Source organism: Telmatherina bonti (assembly GCF_933228915.1).
Source record: "Telmatherina bonti genome assembly, chromosome: 4".
Classification (NCBI taxonomy): domain Eukaryota; kingdom Metazoa; phylum Chordata; class Actinopteri; order Atheriniformes; family Telmatherinidae; genus Telmatherina; species Telmatherina bonti.
Genome location: NC_136622.1, coordinates 32,662,425 through 32,676,732, shown reverse-complemented (window position 1 = coordinate 32,676,732; position 14,308 = coordinate 32,662,425). Strand labels below are relative to the sequence as shown.

Below are 14,308 nucleotides of genomic sequence, written 5' to 3'. Positions count from 1 at the left end.
TGAACATAATTTATGCAAGAAAAAAATCTTGCATTGAAAAATGTCTGCCTCGGCTCGAGCGGTGCCATGGTTCTCTTAAAGGGGACGCAGCTCGCAGAGAGGCTGAGCAGGAGGGAAACATATGCAGAGACCCCTTCACTGACAGTTTCCTGGCATTGTTGTGGTGCATTTAATACAAGACAGTCTCCTCTAAGGATTATATAATAAATATATAAAATTGGAATTTTGCAAAGTAAATGCAATGATGCTAGAAGAAAGTTTACAAGTGTTTTGGTTAAAAAAAAAAAAAAGGGGGGGGGGGGGGGGGGTTGCTTTTTTAGGTCTGCACGTTTCTGAACAGAACGTGAGGATAATTATTTTTACAATACACTTCCCTATTTGTTATTTTCATTTCTTCTTTATTTGAAATTTGGGGTTGCATTACTTTAAAAAAAAAAAAAAAAAACTTTGTTGTTTTTCAAATTTAAAATATAATTAAAAGTATTGTCTTTATATTGATGGAGCAAAAAGTTAGAAATTTGATTATTTTATATTGATGTGGTCATTAAAAACTTTTTTTTGGCAGGTTGAAATTATGGTGGTGTGTTGTGTTGTTGACAAAATGAAAAATCAGCAGAACGTGACGATCATTATTATTTCCATACACTTACTTATTTGTTATTTTCATTTCTTCTTTATGTCTTGATTTTTGTCCAATAAAGAAACTTGGGGTTGCACTAATTTTGAAAAAAAAAACAAAAAAACAAACTTGGTTGTATTTCAAATTTACAATATAATTGTCAATGTTGCTTTTATATTGATGGAGCAAAAAGTTAGAAATTTGATTATTTTATATCAGGGTGGACATTAAAAACACTTTTTAGGCAGCGTGAAATTATGGTGCTGTGTTGTGTTGTTGACAAAATGAAAAATCATTCATTTATATTTGTATTAAATCATTTCTAGCATTTTACTTGTCAAAATCCAAATACCCATTTAGCTGCTTGAGAGTACTTGGGGCACTTTAATGTATAAATATTCATGTACACAAAGCTTTTCCACCTTGGACTATTCAATGACTGAACAAGCCCTTGTCAAAAACTTGGCATCTCTCATATCAGTATTATCAACATTGCACAATATCCAATGACAAAATATTACTTTTCATCGAGTTTGCGTGAATAGGTAATATGTTAGTTTAACGTTTTCAATGTTAGTTTCAACACCAGTACAAATATTTAAGTATTAACTTCATGATGAAGCTGCTTTATGTATATCGAGCATTTAATTACACTATTATCTTGTTAAGTTTAGTTGCTGCTTAATACAATTTAAATCAGTGTTTTTCAACCACTGTGCCGTGGCACACTAGATCATCAGGTGTGCCCTCAGAAATTATCCAATTTCACCTGATTAGTCTAAAAAGCAGCTCTGTGCTCAGCCAAAGAGGCCCAAGTGAAAAATAATAAAATTCCTTTTTCTTGTGTTTATCTTGTTTCTATTCAAGACACTTTGACAAGATGATGACAAGACAACCAACTCAATCTGTTGGTTTCCTTATATAGGCTATTATAAAATGGCTTTCATTATGTTTTGGTTTTTTTTTTTCCTGTCTGTAAAGCGTCTTGAGATGGCATTGCCGTGATTTGACACTATCTAAATAAAGTTGAATTGAACTGAATCTAATGACTTTATATTAATGATATGGGCTTTAACAAAAAAAAAAGAAGAAACATTTTGGTTTGTGGTATGCCTTGTAAGTTTTCAGTGAAAAAAAAAAGGGTGCTTTGACTCAAAATAGGTTGAAAAACACTGATTTAAATAGTGTCACTTTTGCAAAATTGCCCTTTCTTTTACACTTCTTTGCAGCCATCTGCTGGGGTAGTAGCATCAGAACCAGAGACTTGAAGAGAATCAACAAACTGATCAAGAAAGCTGGTTCTGTGCTTGGAGTAACTCTGGAGCCGCTGGAGCTGATTGTCCAAAGAAGAATGCTGCACAAGCTGATGAAGATGATGGAGGATTCTTCACACCCTCTCCACAACACAGTGATGAAACAGCAAAGTGTGTTCAGTGACAGGCTTCTTCTACATTCGAAATTACTTTTACCTTTACTATTATTATATATTTCTAACAAAAAAATAAAATATAAATGTATGTATATATGTTAATTTCTCTGCATGGCCTTACCTTATTTGTAAAATAGTTGTAAATAAATTAAATGAAAAATACTTTAGTAATCCCCAAAGGGAAATATAATATTGTATTATATAATTAACTCGAGGAGGTCTTGTTCTGATGGCTGATGGCTGCTGGCAGGAATGATCTTCTGTATCTTTCAGTCTTACATCGGACCTGAAGAAGCCTCTCACTGAACACGCTTTATTGTTATAATTTTTTTAAATAAAATAGCTGTATTTCTATTTATATATGATTATTCAGTGTTTTTATTATTATTTTTTATCATTCAACACCTTATCACCGAAACAAATTCTTAGTCTGAATTGTTCAAAGACAATGGCAATAAAAGTCTTTCTGATTCTGAAAGACTGATAGATATAAAAGATCATTCCTGCCAGCAACCCCCGGAACAAGACCTCCTCAAGTTAATTATTAGTATCTACTACAATACTGAATTTCCCTTTGGGGATTGATAAAGTATTTTTCATTTAATTTTTCATTTCATACTGGATTTGCTTCAGTTTTCCACCAGTAGGGGGCGCAGGCGCGCAAGTGAAGCTGTACGTGCGTCCAGCCAGACGCAGATAAAGAACGGGTGACGTAACCACTTCCACAACAACAAGAAGCCGAGAAACAAGGAAGTGGACGTTTGTGTCAAAGCCGTAACCTGAAATAAGGCCGTGACAAGAAACGCAGAGCTCCGCTCAACCTGATATTCCACAGCCCCCGGAACAGTTCACAACAATGAATAACAAAGGTATCTGTTCGCATCGTGTTTTAGTTAGTCGGCCATCTGTCCGCTTTACGGCGTTTTAAAAGCAAAAAGATGAAGAGCTGTCATTATGGCTGTTTGAGGCGGACTTCACGTTTAGCTACGTACATAACAATAACCTGACGCCTCTCACGCTGAACCGAGACACTATCTGTTACTAGATGTTAACAATGGACATCTAAATGTACCGTCACGTTGGATTCTTTTGGGATTACAGAACAGTTTTTTTTTTTTTTTTTTACTGTGTTTCCCATCCAGCTAGCTTCTGTTTAAAGGCAAACCTGACATGACTTCATGTGTTGGTTTAGTGTTCTTCCGTTTTGTAACCATGTTGGCTCCTGTCTGTCAATAATGCTGGTGGGATTTGTTCGTTTCAGTTCCTATTTGGTATTTTACATTGGTTTTATTCCTAGTTTTTAAAAATAATTTTATTTCTCTCATTTTTGTAGTTGTTTTGTCTTGATGGGAAGACAAAGAAAACAATTTTCTTTTTTTTTTTTTTTAAAAATGCTGGAACCAGATCATTTTTTAAATTTTTTTGTTAAATGATTAATGTGCAACTCAAGTGTTGTATATTTTCTGTTAATTAACTACTAATAGTCATTTCTAAGACTGTGATGATATTCTTTTGTCCCGATTCGATTCCGATTTTTTTTTTTTTTGGGTGCCGATTTGATTTAAATTACAATTCTCTCAAAATTGCTGATTTTTGTAGATTAAAAACAAAATAAATGTTAAAAAAAATTATTATTATTATTATTATTATTTATTTTTTTATTTTTTTTGCAGGTCATTTTTCTTGATTTCAATTAGGAAAAAACAAAACAGTAGCCAGACCATAATTTTGGTGCTAAAATGCCCAGGAAGACAAGTAAAAAGATCAATAAAAACAATAAAAATGACAAAGTTTACAATGGATTATTTGTATTTATTTGGAAAAAAAAAATCTAATTTTTTTAACAAAAAATTTATTTTAAAATTGTGAAGCAAAAAACCCCAGATTTTCGATTTTTTTTTAAAATTTGAATTTCCCACCCCTAGTAATTTCAACCTTTCCTTTTATTTTTGTGTGGATATTTTCAGCTTTATATTCAGGTCCCGCCATAACTGCAGAAGATTTTGTGGTTTCCTGAAAAATTCAAACTGTTTTCACACAATGTTTCCATATAAATATTAAAATAGGCTTGTCCTTCCTTACAAAACATCCTAATGGGAATTTTTTTTTTTTTAACTCTTTGTAATATTAGAAAATCATACTCCTTTACTTCCAAATAACGCTACCAAAAATGTTCATTTTTAATGCTTGTTCTGTTTTATTTTATTTTATTTTTTCTGTATTTTCATTTAGTGGCACCAACTTAACATCTCAAAATGTTAAACTAATTTTTTTCTTCAAAAGAACTTCAAAGGAAAAGTTGCATGACAAGAACTTGTCATGTATAATTTAATCATTTGTGCAATACTTAAAAAATACAGACAGTACATAGTACCTGAAATCTTTTATTGACCTAATTTCAGGTCACCAGGACAGGCATGAACTTTCACCCTTGAACTATGTTGTGCTGAATTCCTTTACTGTCTATATTTTATTATTTCTACAGAAACTCTTGTAACCTTCGCTGTTGTTGTGGACAGACTGACATTTGACCACAGATTTTTGTGCCTGTTACTGTTTGGACCGTGAAATGTTTGCTATAACATGATGTTTAAAACGTTTCCAGGTTCATATCCACAGCAGGCTGTGTATCCTCAGCAGAGCACTGCACCTGTATACCCTCCTGCTATGCAAATGTCTCCTCAGGCACCTCCTTACACAGATACACCACCTGCATATTCTGAGGTAATTGTTGCATTTAGAGGTTAAACTATAGATTAGTTAAAACTCGTTAATGATTCTCAGCTGTATTAAATCTTTTTTTTTTTTGTTTGTTTGTTTTGTATGTTTACAGATATACCAGCCCAGATATGTGCTTCCACCTCAGGTGCCTGGTCAGGTGCCTCAGATGTCCTCCCCCTACCCTGGTGCTCAGGTGTATATGCCCATGCAGGCACCCATGCCAGTTGGACCCGTGGGCCAGAATGTCCCCATGGCTTACTATCCCATGGGAGCCGTTTATCCTCATGGATCAACAGTGATGGTGGAAGGTGGCTTCGATGCTGGTGCTCGCTTCTCAACTGGCAGCAGTGTTTCCCTCCCAGTGAGTACCAACTTAGCTAAATGATTTAACAAAGCCATGTTGGCTTTTTTTTCTTTTTTCTTTTTTTATATGAATTTGATTAACTCTTACTTTGTTTCTCACTCTCGCTAGCCCCCACCTCCTGGACATCCCCCCAACGCAGCTCAGCTGGCTGCCATGCAGGGTGCCAATGTTGTTATGACACAGCGCAAGAATAACTTCTTCCTGGGTGGATCCAGTGGAGGCTATACCATCTGGTAACAGCAGCTATTCCCCATCCTTCGTCATGCCTAAACCGTGACCCCCCATCCCAGATGATACCCCAGTTCTTATCCCCAATCATATGCCTCCCTCTTCAGGCTGCTTGGCCATGCCACAATACTGATATCACCTAACGGAATGTAATATTTTAGAGCCCTTGTAAAAGGTACAGTACTCCACTTCTGACCTAGTGATCAAATGATTCACGTCACTGCCGAGTGAGGACGAAAACCAATTTTTAATGTTGTAAAATTTCTGCCAAAACTCCTCATTGGATCCAATCTTTTCATTTGTTACCAATTGGGCTTTATTCAGGCATCCATTTCAGTTTAAGAGACCCACTCTCCTATGATCAAATGGTCACAAATATAATTGAGGTGTTCTTGTATTCCTGTGAAACTACGTAGATGAAATGTTGAAATATCAGACCTGCATTATATAGTTTAGCTGCTTTATGGTGAAAGTGAAATGCAAAGTTACAAAGTTCCACTTAAAAATGCAAATGGAGTAAAAAAAAAAAAAAAAAAAAAAAAAGCCATTTATCTCTTGAAAATCTTTAGTGTAGTTCACTTAATAGGTATGTAATAGTTTTTGTGTAAATACCAGTATGATGATCATGAGATGTTGCATCTCGGCTATACATAAATAAAAAAAATAATAAAAAAAAAATCAGCATCCTGGATGCATTTAGGTAGAATTGTCTTGTCTTTTGCACAGTATGGAAAAAAAATACCACATCAGATTTGTTGCACAAGGAACTGTCTGAAAGAGAGTTCAATTCAAATTTATGTAAATGAAATACGTTCAATTTAAAACAAAAAGTTCAAGAAAATATTGAATATCTTAAGTGGTTTACTGTACCTTGTTGGGCAACTTGTAGATGAACATAGTCAAGTGCCAAAGAGCACTGGGGATAGCCCTAAATTGAAGCAAATTAACTTCAGTAAACTTAAAGGAAAGAAATTTAAAGTAAATCCAAATAGTAAGATGAATGATAAGGGGTGGTTGGTGTAACATTTTAGCTTTTTATGTATCCTGTTTCTATTTCACAGTCGGATACCCAGAGCTTATCCACTAAATGTTTTATTAAACAGATTTCAAGAGCTACTCTTTCTTTTTTTTTTAAATCATTTCTTTCACACTGTGTAATTTACTATCATTACATGTAAAAGTTCTTTGTCAACTTGGAAAATGTCACCTTTTTAAGATGACATTGGTTTATTGTCACAACGGTTGAGGAGACCTCATGATTTCTTTCTTTTTTCATTTCCTGTCCACTTTCAAGTGATTTACACAAGTAGCTAGGCTAATAAATATGGTAGTATAACCAATGAGCTGGTTGTACCAAAGATTTGGTCTACAGTGCATTGATGTCTGGTTGGGACTTTGCATTTGAAACGTCACAATTTAACAGCAAATATATCCTTGTTCAACAAGTTGTGACACAGCTGGTCTCCTAAGCCTTCAGTCCGCCATGACTGCAGTTGCTAACGTGTTTGTGTCACTCTGCGTGGATCACTTGCATTTTTGCGTTTCTGCATACTTTTGCAGCTTTTTGCTATGTACTTTTTTTTTTTTTTTTTTTAATCGGAAATGCACTGCTAAGCTAAACTGAGATATTCCAGAGAAAGGGGCTACACTCTTAAAATTCTGTTTTTCATGTGTATTAAAGAAAGCTGTGACATTTACAAACAACATTTTGAAATACATCCAGCCTTTTGGTTTTGTTTATTAGCCTGAAAGTGTATGCAAACCTTTTGCAAAGAGGCCACGTGACTGTCAGCATGTTTGTTTCAAAGTCAGTTTTTATGCTTTGGTCTTTTTTTTTTTTTTACAGTATCTAGTAAAGTTTAATAAACCATCTGAAGCTTGGTAAGTCATCGGTATGAATACTATCAATTAATATTTGTAAATATTCTACATTGTGGTGTCAAGCGTCGATGTGTCACTGGGTATCCGACATATCATATCAAGTTTTAACAGCTGTGGCTACCAGATCAACCAAGGCAGACACGTTCAGCCCACGTTTAGGGTTATTAAGATCTAAACACTCGCCTGGAAACCTGCTTCATCCATCCGATGCGATGGTGAATCCTCACACAAAGCTGCCACACCAGACGTGACCGACATGTCACAGTGTTTGTTTATTTCTACACAGCTTCTCTGGGAAAGAGGCCACAGCTTTCAAAACTTAAAAAAAAAAAAAAAGTCATTCACAAAAATGCTTTTTTTTTCCATCTCTGCTCTGATTGTAAAGCAGCATAACGGCGGCTTCGTTTCAGCAATATGGAGTCCTGTAAACTACAGCTGACCAGTAGATGCTATGCCAACCACAGCCAGCAAACGGAACACTCTTTGTTGAAGGATTATGGACATTTATAGTTCAGGGATTCTCTTTACAATATTTTGTAAAATAGATGTATGTACTAAAGTGATGTGACAAACTTTGGTACACATTCTATCTTTTAAGATTACTAAAGGAGATGAGTGTCACTACAGTTTGCTGAGACATGTCAAAGATGGAATCCTTTGAGGAAAGTACTTAGGTGCACTTAACTTTTTTATACTAAACTTAAAATTTAAAATGTAAGTTTAGAATAAAGGTTATTTTGGAAATTTGAAACTTGGAAAGTTTGTTCTTTTTTTCACATGTCTAGTGTTTTATTACAACAGCATTGTCTTTTGGAAGTAGATAACACTGGAGATTGTGGTTATTGTAAATTTAGCTTTTTTTTTCTGGTTATTTTTAAATTCTCCACGGCTTCATCGCAGGTAAATAATAGTACAATCAAAGTTCGGCAGTATGTCTAAAAAACAAAAGATGTGTAACAGAATGCAGTAATTTTGGAAGCTACTTAAATTCCATATTAAATTGACTTTAGTACAAACAGACTAAACCAGTTATTGTTTTTTTGTTTTGTAAACATATATTTTTAATTTGATGGTAGCTAATCATCTTGTATTCACTCTGGTTAATTAGCAATTAGTTTAAAATGAAGGAAGTGGCTGAAAGCCTTGTTAAAGGTCTGCAGATGTGCCTAAGCAGCACGAATTTGCCTTTCCAAGCTCCACATGAGCATCTGGTTTACCGTGTTGCTTCGTTCCATCCCCACATGCACTACTTCTCCTCTTACAGCAAACTTCTGCAGGGACCCCTTTTCATCGACGGCAATGTCAGCCCCCCCCTCCTCCCTCTGTCACAAGAAACATACTAAGAAATGCATCACTAGATTATTTGCTGCAGTGTAGTTAAGTATAGTTTCAGTGTTTTTCCCCATTCTTCTATGATGTGAAACATTTTAAACCAGGAATCTGCAAACTGCTTCAGGTGAGACGGATGCTGCTTTAGTAAAACAACTCAGCTATGTGAAAGTTGGGAGGAAAAGTCCCCAAGTGGTGGTGTAACTTGTTCGGCTTCATAATATCAGACATCACTTCAATGGAGGGTAAAACATTAAACATTGGTCCGACACAACATCTGAGCGATTCATGTTTGCTGGGTCTTTAATATTTCACATGCTGACCGAACACAGAGGAAAAAGTGATGAGAGAAATGATCTGCTGCTTTTGTTCAGCCAGACATGATTTTATTTACCAGGTTCTGGCCGCATTGTAGCCATCTTGTGTTTGTATAAGCCCCATGGCTGAGTCGGGTAAATATGCTGCCTCTGCAGCTTTTTCTCAGTGGAACGTCCACAATGTTGCATTTAGAGAATAATCCCAAATATTCATGCTGGTCTTAAGCACGTCTAGCAAAATATCTGAAATTACTGAAGATGAACACTTTGGACAGATCACACTGATCTATGAACATCAACTAAATGTTAATATTGAAACTTTAACAATATATAAAAGCAAAAACTTGATGAAATATTTCTGAACCATTACAACCTGTAGTTGATTTTGAACTGACTTTAAAGGTGTAGTGACAAAATCACATTGCAAAGTTAAACAAGATGCTTTTGTGTTTTTTACTTTATAGACCCCCAAAAGTTTTATAGGACTCTGAAATGTGAGAGATATTTAGCAGGAAATAAATTACCTCATCAAATGCATCTTATGTTGGAAACAATGTGCCGTTTGACCCAGTAAAAGCTGTAAATCAAGACGTGTAATGGCCTCTGTGCTTTACACACAAACAGGTTGTTGGGCTTTAGTTGTCTTTAAACAAGAAGGTTGTTGGAGAAAGCAGGGGTTGACGTGCAGCAAATGGCATTGGGTTGGGACATTGAGGAGCTGTAACATCCATGCATGGAGCTGGACGCTCAACTAGTTGAGGTAAACGTCCATTGTACGTTTTGTTTACACAATCACTGCACACTTTAATGACCATCCAAAACAAGCTTTATTGCCCTTCTTTCCTTAATAAGGAAGTCCTCAGTAACAACTTCTGATATTTATCATCCAAAAACTACATACAAAAAAAAGTGAACAAGGCGTATCACATCCAACCTTCTTACATTCAAGGAACAGGACATAGTTTTTAAACAAGCTTATAAAAACTGCAGAGAAAAGCTGTAAAATCAATAGAAAAGTAGCAGCCCCACACCAACACTGCAACACTTCTTACATAATGTTTTAGAAAAGCACAATATGAAGCAAATATTTCAAATACTGAGAAAAGAAACTAAAAAAAAACAAAAACATGGCAGATAAAAAAAAAAGTCACTAAAAAATGTTCCACTCTGATTGCTGCTGCACGTTTTCTGACTGCAGACATGTTAAAATCCCACCACCTGTTTCATGCCCAGATCTGCTCACACCTGTTACTCATCATCTGCTCCGTGTCAGTCAACACTCGGCATTACAGTTACATTCCTATTTTTGGTTTCACTTGTGTTTTTAGGACAATATCTCAACCACGGTTCTGGGCCGACTGGACAGACAGCAGCAGCCTTTCCAACGTGAGAAATAAGCAGTCCTCCACAGGCCCTCTCTCTCTTTTAAGCCTCATGCATGTCCAGCAACTTCCACCCAATTTAGATGAAGTATTCCTTCTTTTCACTTGCAGCCTGGTTGCTATGCTCCTCCTCGGGGTCCTCTCCTGGCGCGAGCTCCCCCGTCGTCCTGTAGTCTCCTTTGTTGTGGCAGAGATACCGGTAAAGCAGGAAACTCAAAACGGCCAACGTCAGCAGGATGAGAACTACGACCACTAAGAAGATTTGAACAAATTTAGGACATTTATAAAAACGTTGTGACGTTAGAAGGAACGTCTGCGTAAACTACGGATACCTGCAACTACTGCAGAGTCCAAACTCGAGGGAGGTACTGTAGTTGGAGCCACTGTGGAAGGAATCTGAATTAGTATGATTTGGATTATTTATTGATGATAAATACATTTAGACATGTACTCACACTCTGTCACAGCTGTGTATATATTTGACTGTGTCGTCAAATTCTTCATATCTGTACCTGGAAGATGAAAAAAGGTATGTAAAAAGGTCACCAGGCACTATCTCGCTCACGCGGCCTGCAGAGAAAGGCTTGTGACACAGTAATCAGATTATTAACGGGCAGGATTGAAAAGACCTCGTCCTTTTGTTATTTATTTCTAAACACCTTGAGGTGAAATGGTTTAAATCAGAGAACAGAAAAAAAAAAACACGCAGATTACTAAAATACATTTGTCTTCATAATTCAGTTGAGTGAAAGTTAATTGTCATGAAAACAGCCTTTATTATCTGAATGGAGGTTCTCTAATATTTAAATGTCCTATTTTACAGTAATATCCACGAGTCTTGAGCCACCCCCTCCTTATTTCTTTATATATGACTTGGAAAAACATTCATTAAAAGCAGAGATTTTCTGAAACAAGTCCAACTAGAAACAGAAAATCGAGCCTAGAAGGCAAAAGATCCACAATTCAAACAAGCTTCAAAGCAAATGTTTGGTACGACAAGCGTTCTTCTTATTTCTCTGAGTCTAGAATAGCTCTTCAGGGTTCTTTAAATACTTCCCAAAGCTCTTCTTTAGATGTTAGCTGTTCGTTCAGTGTAAAATCAATCCCACACTTCAAATCATGTGAAGGTCTGAGTGCTTGGAAGGTTTAATCATTCCACAAGACTTGTGGTCACATATTTCAGTCCAGTTCTTGTCATACCTCTGCTCATTCTCCATGTACATTTTGAGAATCACTTAGCTGATGCAAAAATACAATTCTATACTTGTTTCAATGTGTTACAATTGGCATTTTTACTGGAAGCCACTATAAAAAAAATGGAGCAAATGATGTCTTTGCAACAGGTTGTGAGTAACAAACTCCTATAAAGCCACATTACTGAACTTTGGCACACTTTAGTGCTTGTAAAATAAAAAAATAAGAGGTAATTCAACACCCATCTTGCATCTTGTCTCATTTCTGAGCTCCCTCTGACCAGTAAAAGTCAGTCTCATGTCGACTCTTTTCTTTAATCTTCTTTCCTTTTTGTTTCCTTCGATAGTGTCTGGCATTTCCTTTCTGAAGCAGCCATGGTGCACATTCAAAGAACCCACTGTGTGACACGATGCCATAAAGGAAAATTAAACTGTCATGTGATGCCGCGGGCTGGGAAAAGAAGTTGTGAAGTGTGGTTTCTCGGTTTTGGCACGCTGCAGGGCAATGATTGTTCCAGGAATAATACATAAGAAATGTCTTCAAAATGATTCAAACGCTTAAAAAAATATAATAAAATAAAGGTCAGAAAGTTAAAGTTACTTTGAGATAACATTTCAAGTTGTCCAGTAAATACATGTAGACCAGGAGATCCTCAATCCTGGTCCTCAAGGACCTGAGTCCTGCAGGTTTTCCACATGTTCCTGCTGCAACACATCAGATTAAAATCAACGTGTATTTAGCAGACATGTACAGAGCTCGTCTCAGTCTGAGTCAGGTGTGTTCCAGCAGGAACAGCTGGAAAACCTGCAGGACACCGGTCCTGGAGGACCAGGGTCGTGGATCCCTGATGTAGACAACACTAGTTTATTCCTTCAGTTTGGTGATTTTTATGCTTCAGGTCAAAACAGTGAATGGCACAAACGTTCCTCTGAAAATGATCGGGTACACGGACTGGGCTGAAAATAAATCAATTTTTTTGTTTTTAATTAAGTTGCAAATGTCTAAAAGTAAACCTTTAAAAATACTTCAGAAACCCTAAAGAAATAGTAATCTTGGACTACTTAAACAGATAAAACTTGGCTCCTTTGAGGCAGTGTAAAGAAAACTGGATGCTGCAAGACCCCTATATAGAAATGTACAATATAATTCACTGATTGTTTACAAATTAAGGATTAGTATTACTGAGTGATACATGGGTTAATACATATGTTAATAATAATATAATACACACACACTTTATCTTGAGTAGACAAAATTAGAAATCAGAATAAATCTTTGGCCTGCGATCCTGCAAAATTTTAACCTGAATTTTTATGTATTTTTAGACTTTTACCTGCAGACTTTAACAGCAGCAGTAATAATGAGGTGCCAGAATGACACCAGTCGAAGCAGTTCATACCATTATAAAATAATAACCACTGCAAAACATGATGTCAAATGACCTGGGATTGGAGTAAATTAAAAGGAAGTTGAAATTATTGATTACTACAGCATCTCGAGTTTCTATAAGAACTAGAAACCTATAATAACAATGCCTATAATAACAATGAACACTTCAGGATGAATGATTTTATTGTGATTTTGCTGTTTATTGTTGTCTTTTATGCTTCTTTACACCGTCTGTAATGCTTTTAGGGTTTCATGTAAAGCACTTTGAATTGTCTTGTACATGAAAGATGCTTTACAAATAAACTTCCCTTGCTTAAATTAGAATCCACTTATTAAAAAAAAAATCAATCCCTGATTCAGGGATGTCAAACTCCAGTCCTGGAGGGCCGATATCAGATAGCAGGTTTTTGTTGTTTTCCTCTACCAACAAATTTCCATTCAAGTAAACCACTTATTTTCCAGTAAATGATTGCCTGATAAACTAATTGTGGCAGTTCTTATGTAGGAGGGCAAATAGGGTCAGTGTTACTGTGCAGTACTCAAGTAAATATAATGATTAATAATCTTATATGGTGGAACAACAAATAACATACTTTACTCAAAATAAACAAGAAAAGATCAGTTGTCAATGCGTAAACTGATTAAAAGTCGGACTTACTATTCATTGTTGAGGCTGGTTCTGCTTGGATGCCTGAAAGAAACGTAGAAACAGTGAAAACAACTATAAAATGGACTTCCGTTCAAACTTTCCTGTCGTGTTAAGCTGGTTTCAACAAACAATGCACTATCTGACTGAATCTCTTTGTCTTATTAGTTTAATTTTTCTGACCTTTAAAAGAGAACTAAACTTCCTGGCTGCTGTATTTCGTCCCACTTCAACTGTCTGACGCAAAGTTTTGGGAAAAAACAACTTTTAAACCACACCTTAACATGAAATTACCACATCGATCAAGTCAGCAGCTAATCAATCAACACATTTGCGTCCATTGCAGCTGTTGTGTGGGCTTACCTGCGGGCGCAGAGGAGCACGAGCGAGTGACGAAAGGTGACCAACTGCTAACCTAAACTAACTTAGCACGCGCTGCTATTTTAAGTTTGTACTCAAAACGCCTTGAAATCCGTGTTGGAGAGTCTGATACCACGTCTGTGAAATACAGTAAGTACAGACAAGTTTTCCTCCCTGTTCACGTGAGCGGCGCGCACGCTCTCAGTTTCCGCCCCTCCTTTTCCTCACCGTTTTCCTCCCCCTCCCTTTTCCATCTCAAAGATCGTCTATTTCGGTGATGATGCGTGTCTCTTATGTTTCGAATGTCTTTCGCAGTAAGTCAAAACTGCCTTCCTTTTTTTTCTAATTTATTATTTAACAGTTTAAATAATAGGTTTACGATGTTATATTAATATTTAATTATGTTTTAGGTATACGTTAAATTACTAGCGATTATACAAACGTGATGT

At 36.1% G+C, this 14,308-nt stretch overlaps 2 protein-coding genes across 2 annotated transcripts; one reads left to right on the top strand and one right to left on the bottom strand.

Moving 5' to 3' along the window:
- The first annotated feature begins 2,782 nt into the window (after positions 1 to 2,782).
- Positions 2,783 to 6,039, top strand: dazap2 (DAZ associated protein 2). Its single transcript, XM_079239847.1, has 4 exons — positions 2,783 to 2,917; positions 4,654 to 4,772; positions 4,882 to 5,130; positions 5,242 to 6,039. Exons 1-4 carry the CDS (start codon positions 2,905 to 2,907, stop codon positions 5,368 to 5,370), a joined length of 510 nt encoding a protein of 169 aa, XP_079095973.1. The 5' UTR covers positions 2,783 to 2,904; the 3' UTR covers positions 5,371 to 6,039.
- Positions 6,040 to 9,729: 3,690 nt separating this feature from the next.
- On the bottom strand, positions 9,730 to 14,035 carry LOC306755261 (uncharacterized protein). Its single transcript, XM_079239585.1, has 5 exons — positions 13,863 to 14,035; positions 13,512 to 13,544; positions 10,726 to 10,782; positions 10,603 to 10,653; positions 9,730 to 10,522 (listed from the first exon to the last, which is right to left on the bottom strand). Exons 2-5 carry the CDS (start codon positions 13,516 to 13,518, stop codon positions 10,350 to 10,352), a joined length of 288 nt encoding a protein of 95 aa, XP_079095711.1. The 5' UTR covers positions 13,519 to 13,544; positions 13,863 to 14,035; the 3' UTR covers positions 9,730 to 10,349.
- Positions 14,036 to 14,308: the final 273 nt, after the last annotated feature.

Excerpts from the sequence above, each read along its gene's own strand:
- dazap2 (XM_079239847.1), top strand. Across the intron at positions 4,773-4,881 it reads CACCACCTGCATATTCTGAG|ATATACCAGCCCAGATATGT; the intron begins GTAATTGTTGCA and ends GTATGTTTACAG. Across the intron at positions 5,131-5,241 it reads GCAGCAGTGTTTCCCTCCCA|CCCCCACCTCCTGGACATCC; the intron begins GTGAGTACCAAC and ends CACTCTCGCTAG.
- LOC306755261 (XM_079239585.1), bottom strand. Across the intron at positions 10,654-10,725 it reads ATACACAGCTGTGACAGAGT|TGGCTCCAACTACAGTACCT; the intron begins GTGAGTACATGT and ends TTCCTTCCACAG. Across the intron at positions 10,523-10,602 it reads GGACTCTGCAGTAGTTGCAG|TGGTCGTAGTTCTCATCCTG; the intron begins GTATCCGTAGTT and ends AAATCTTCTTAG.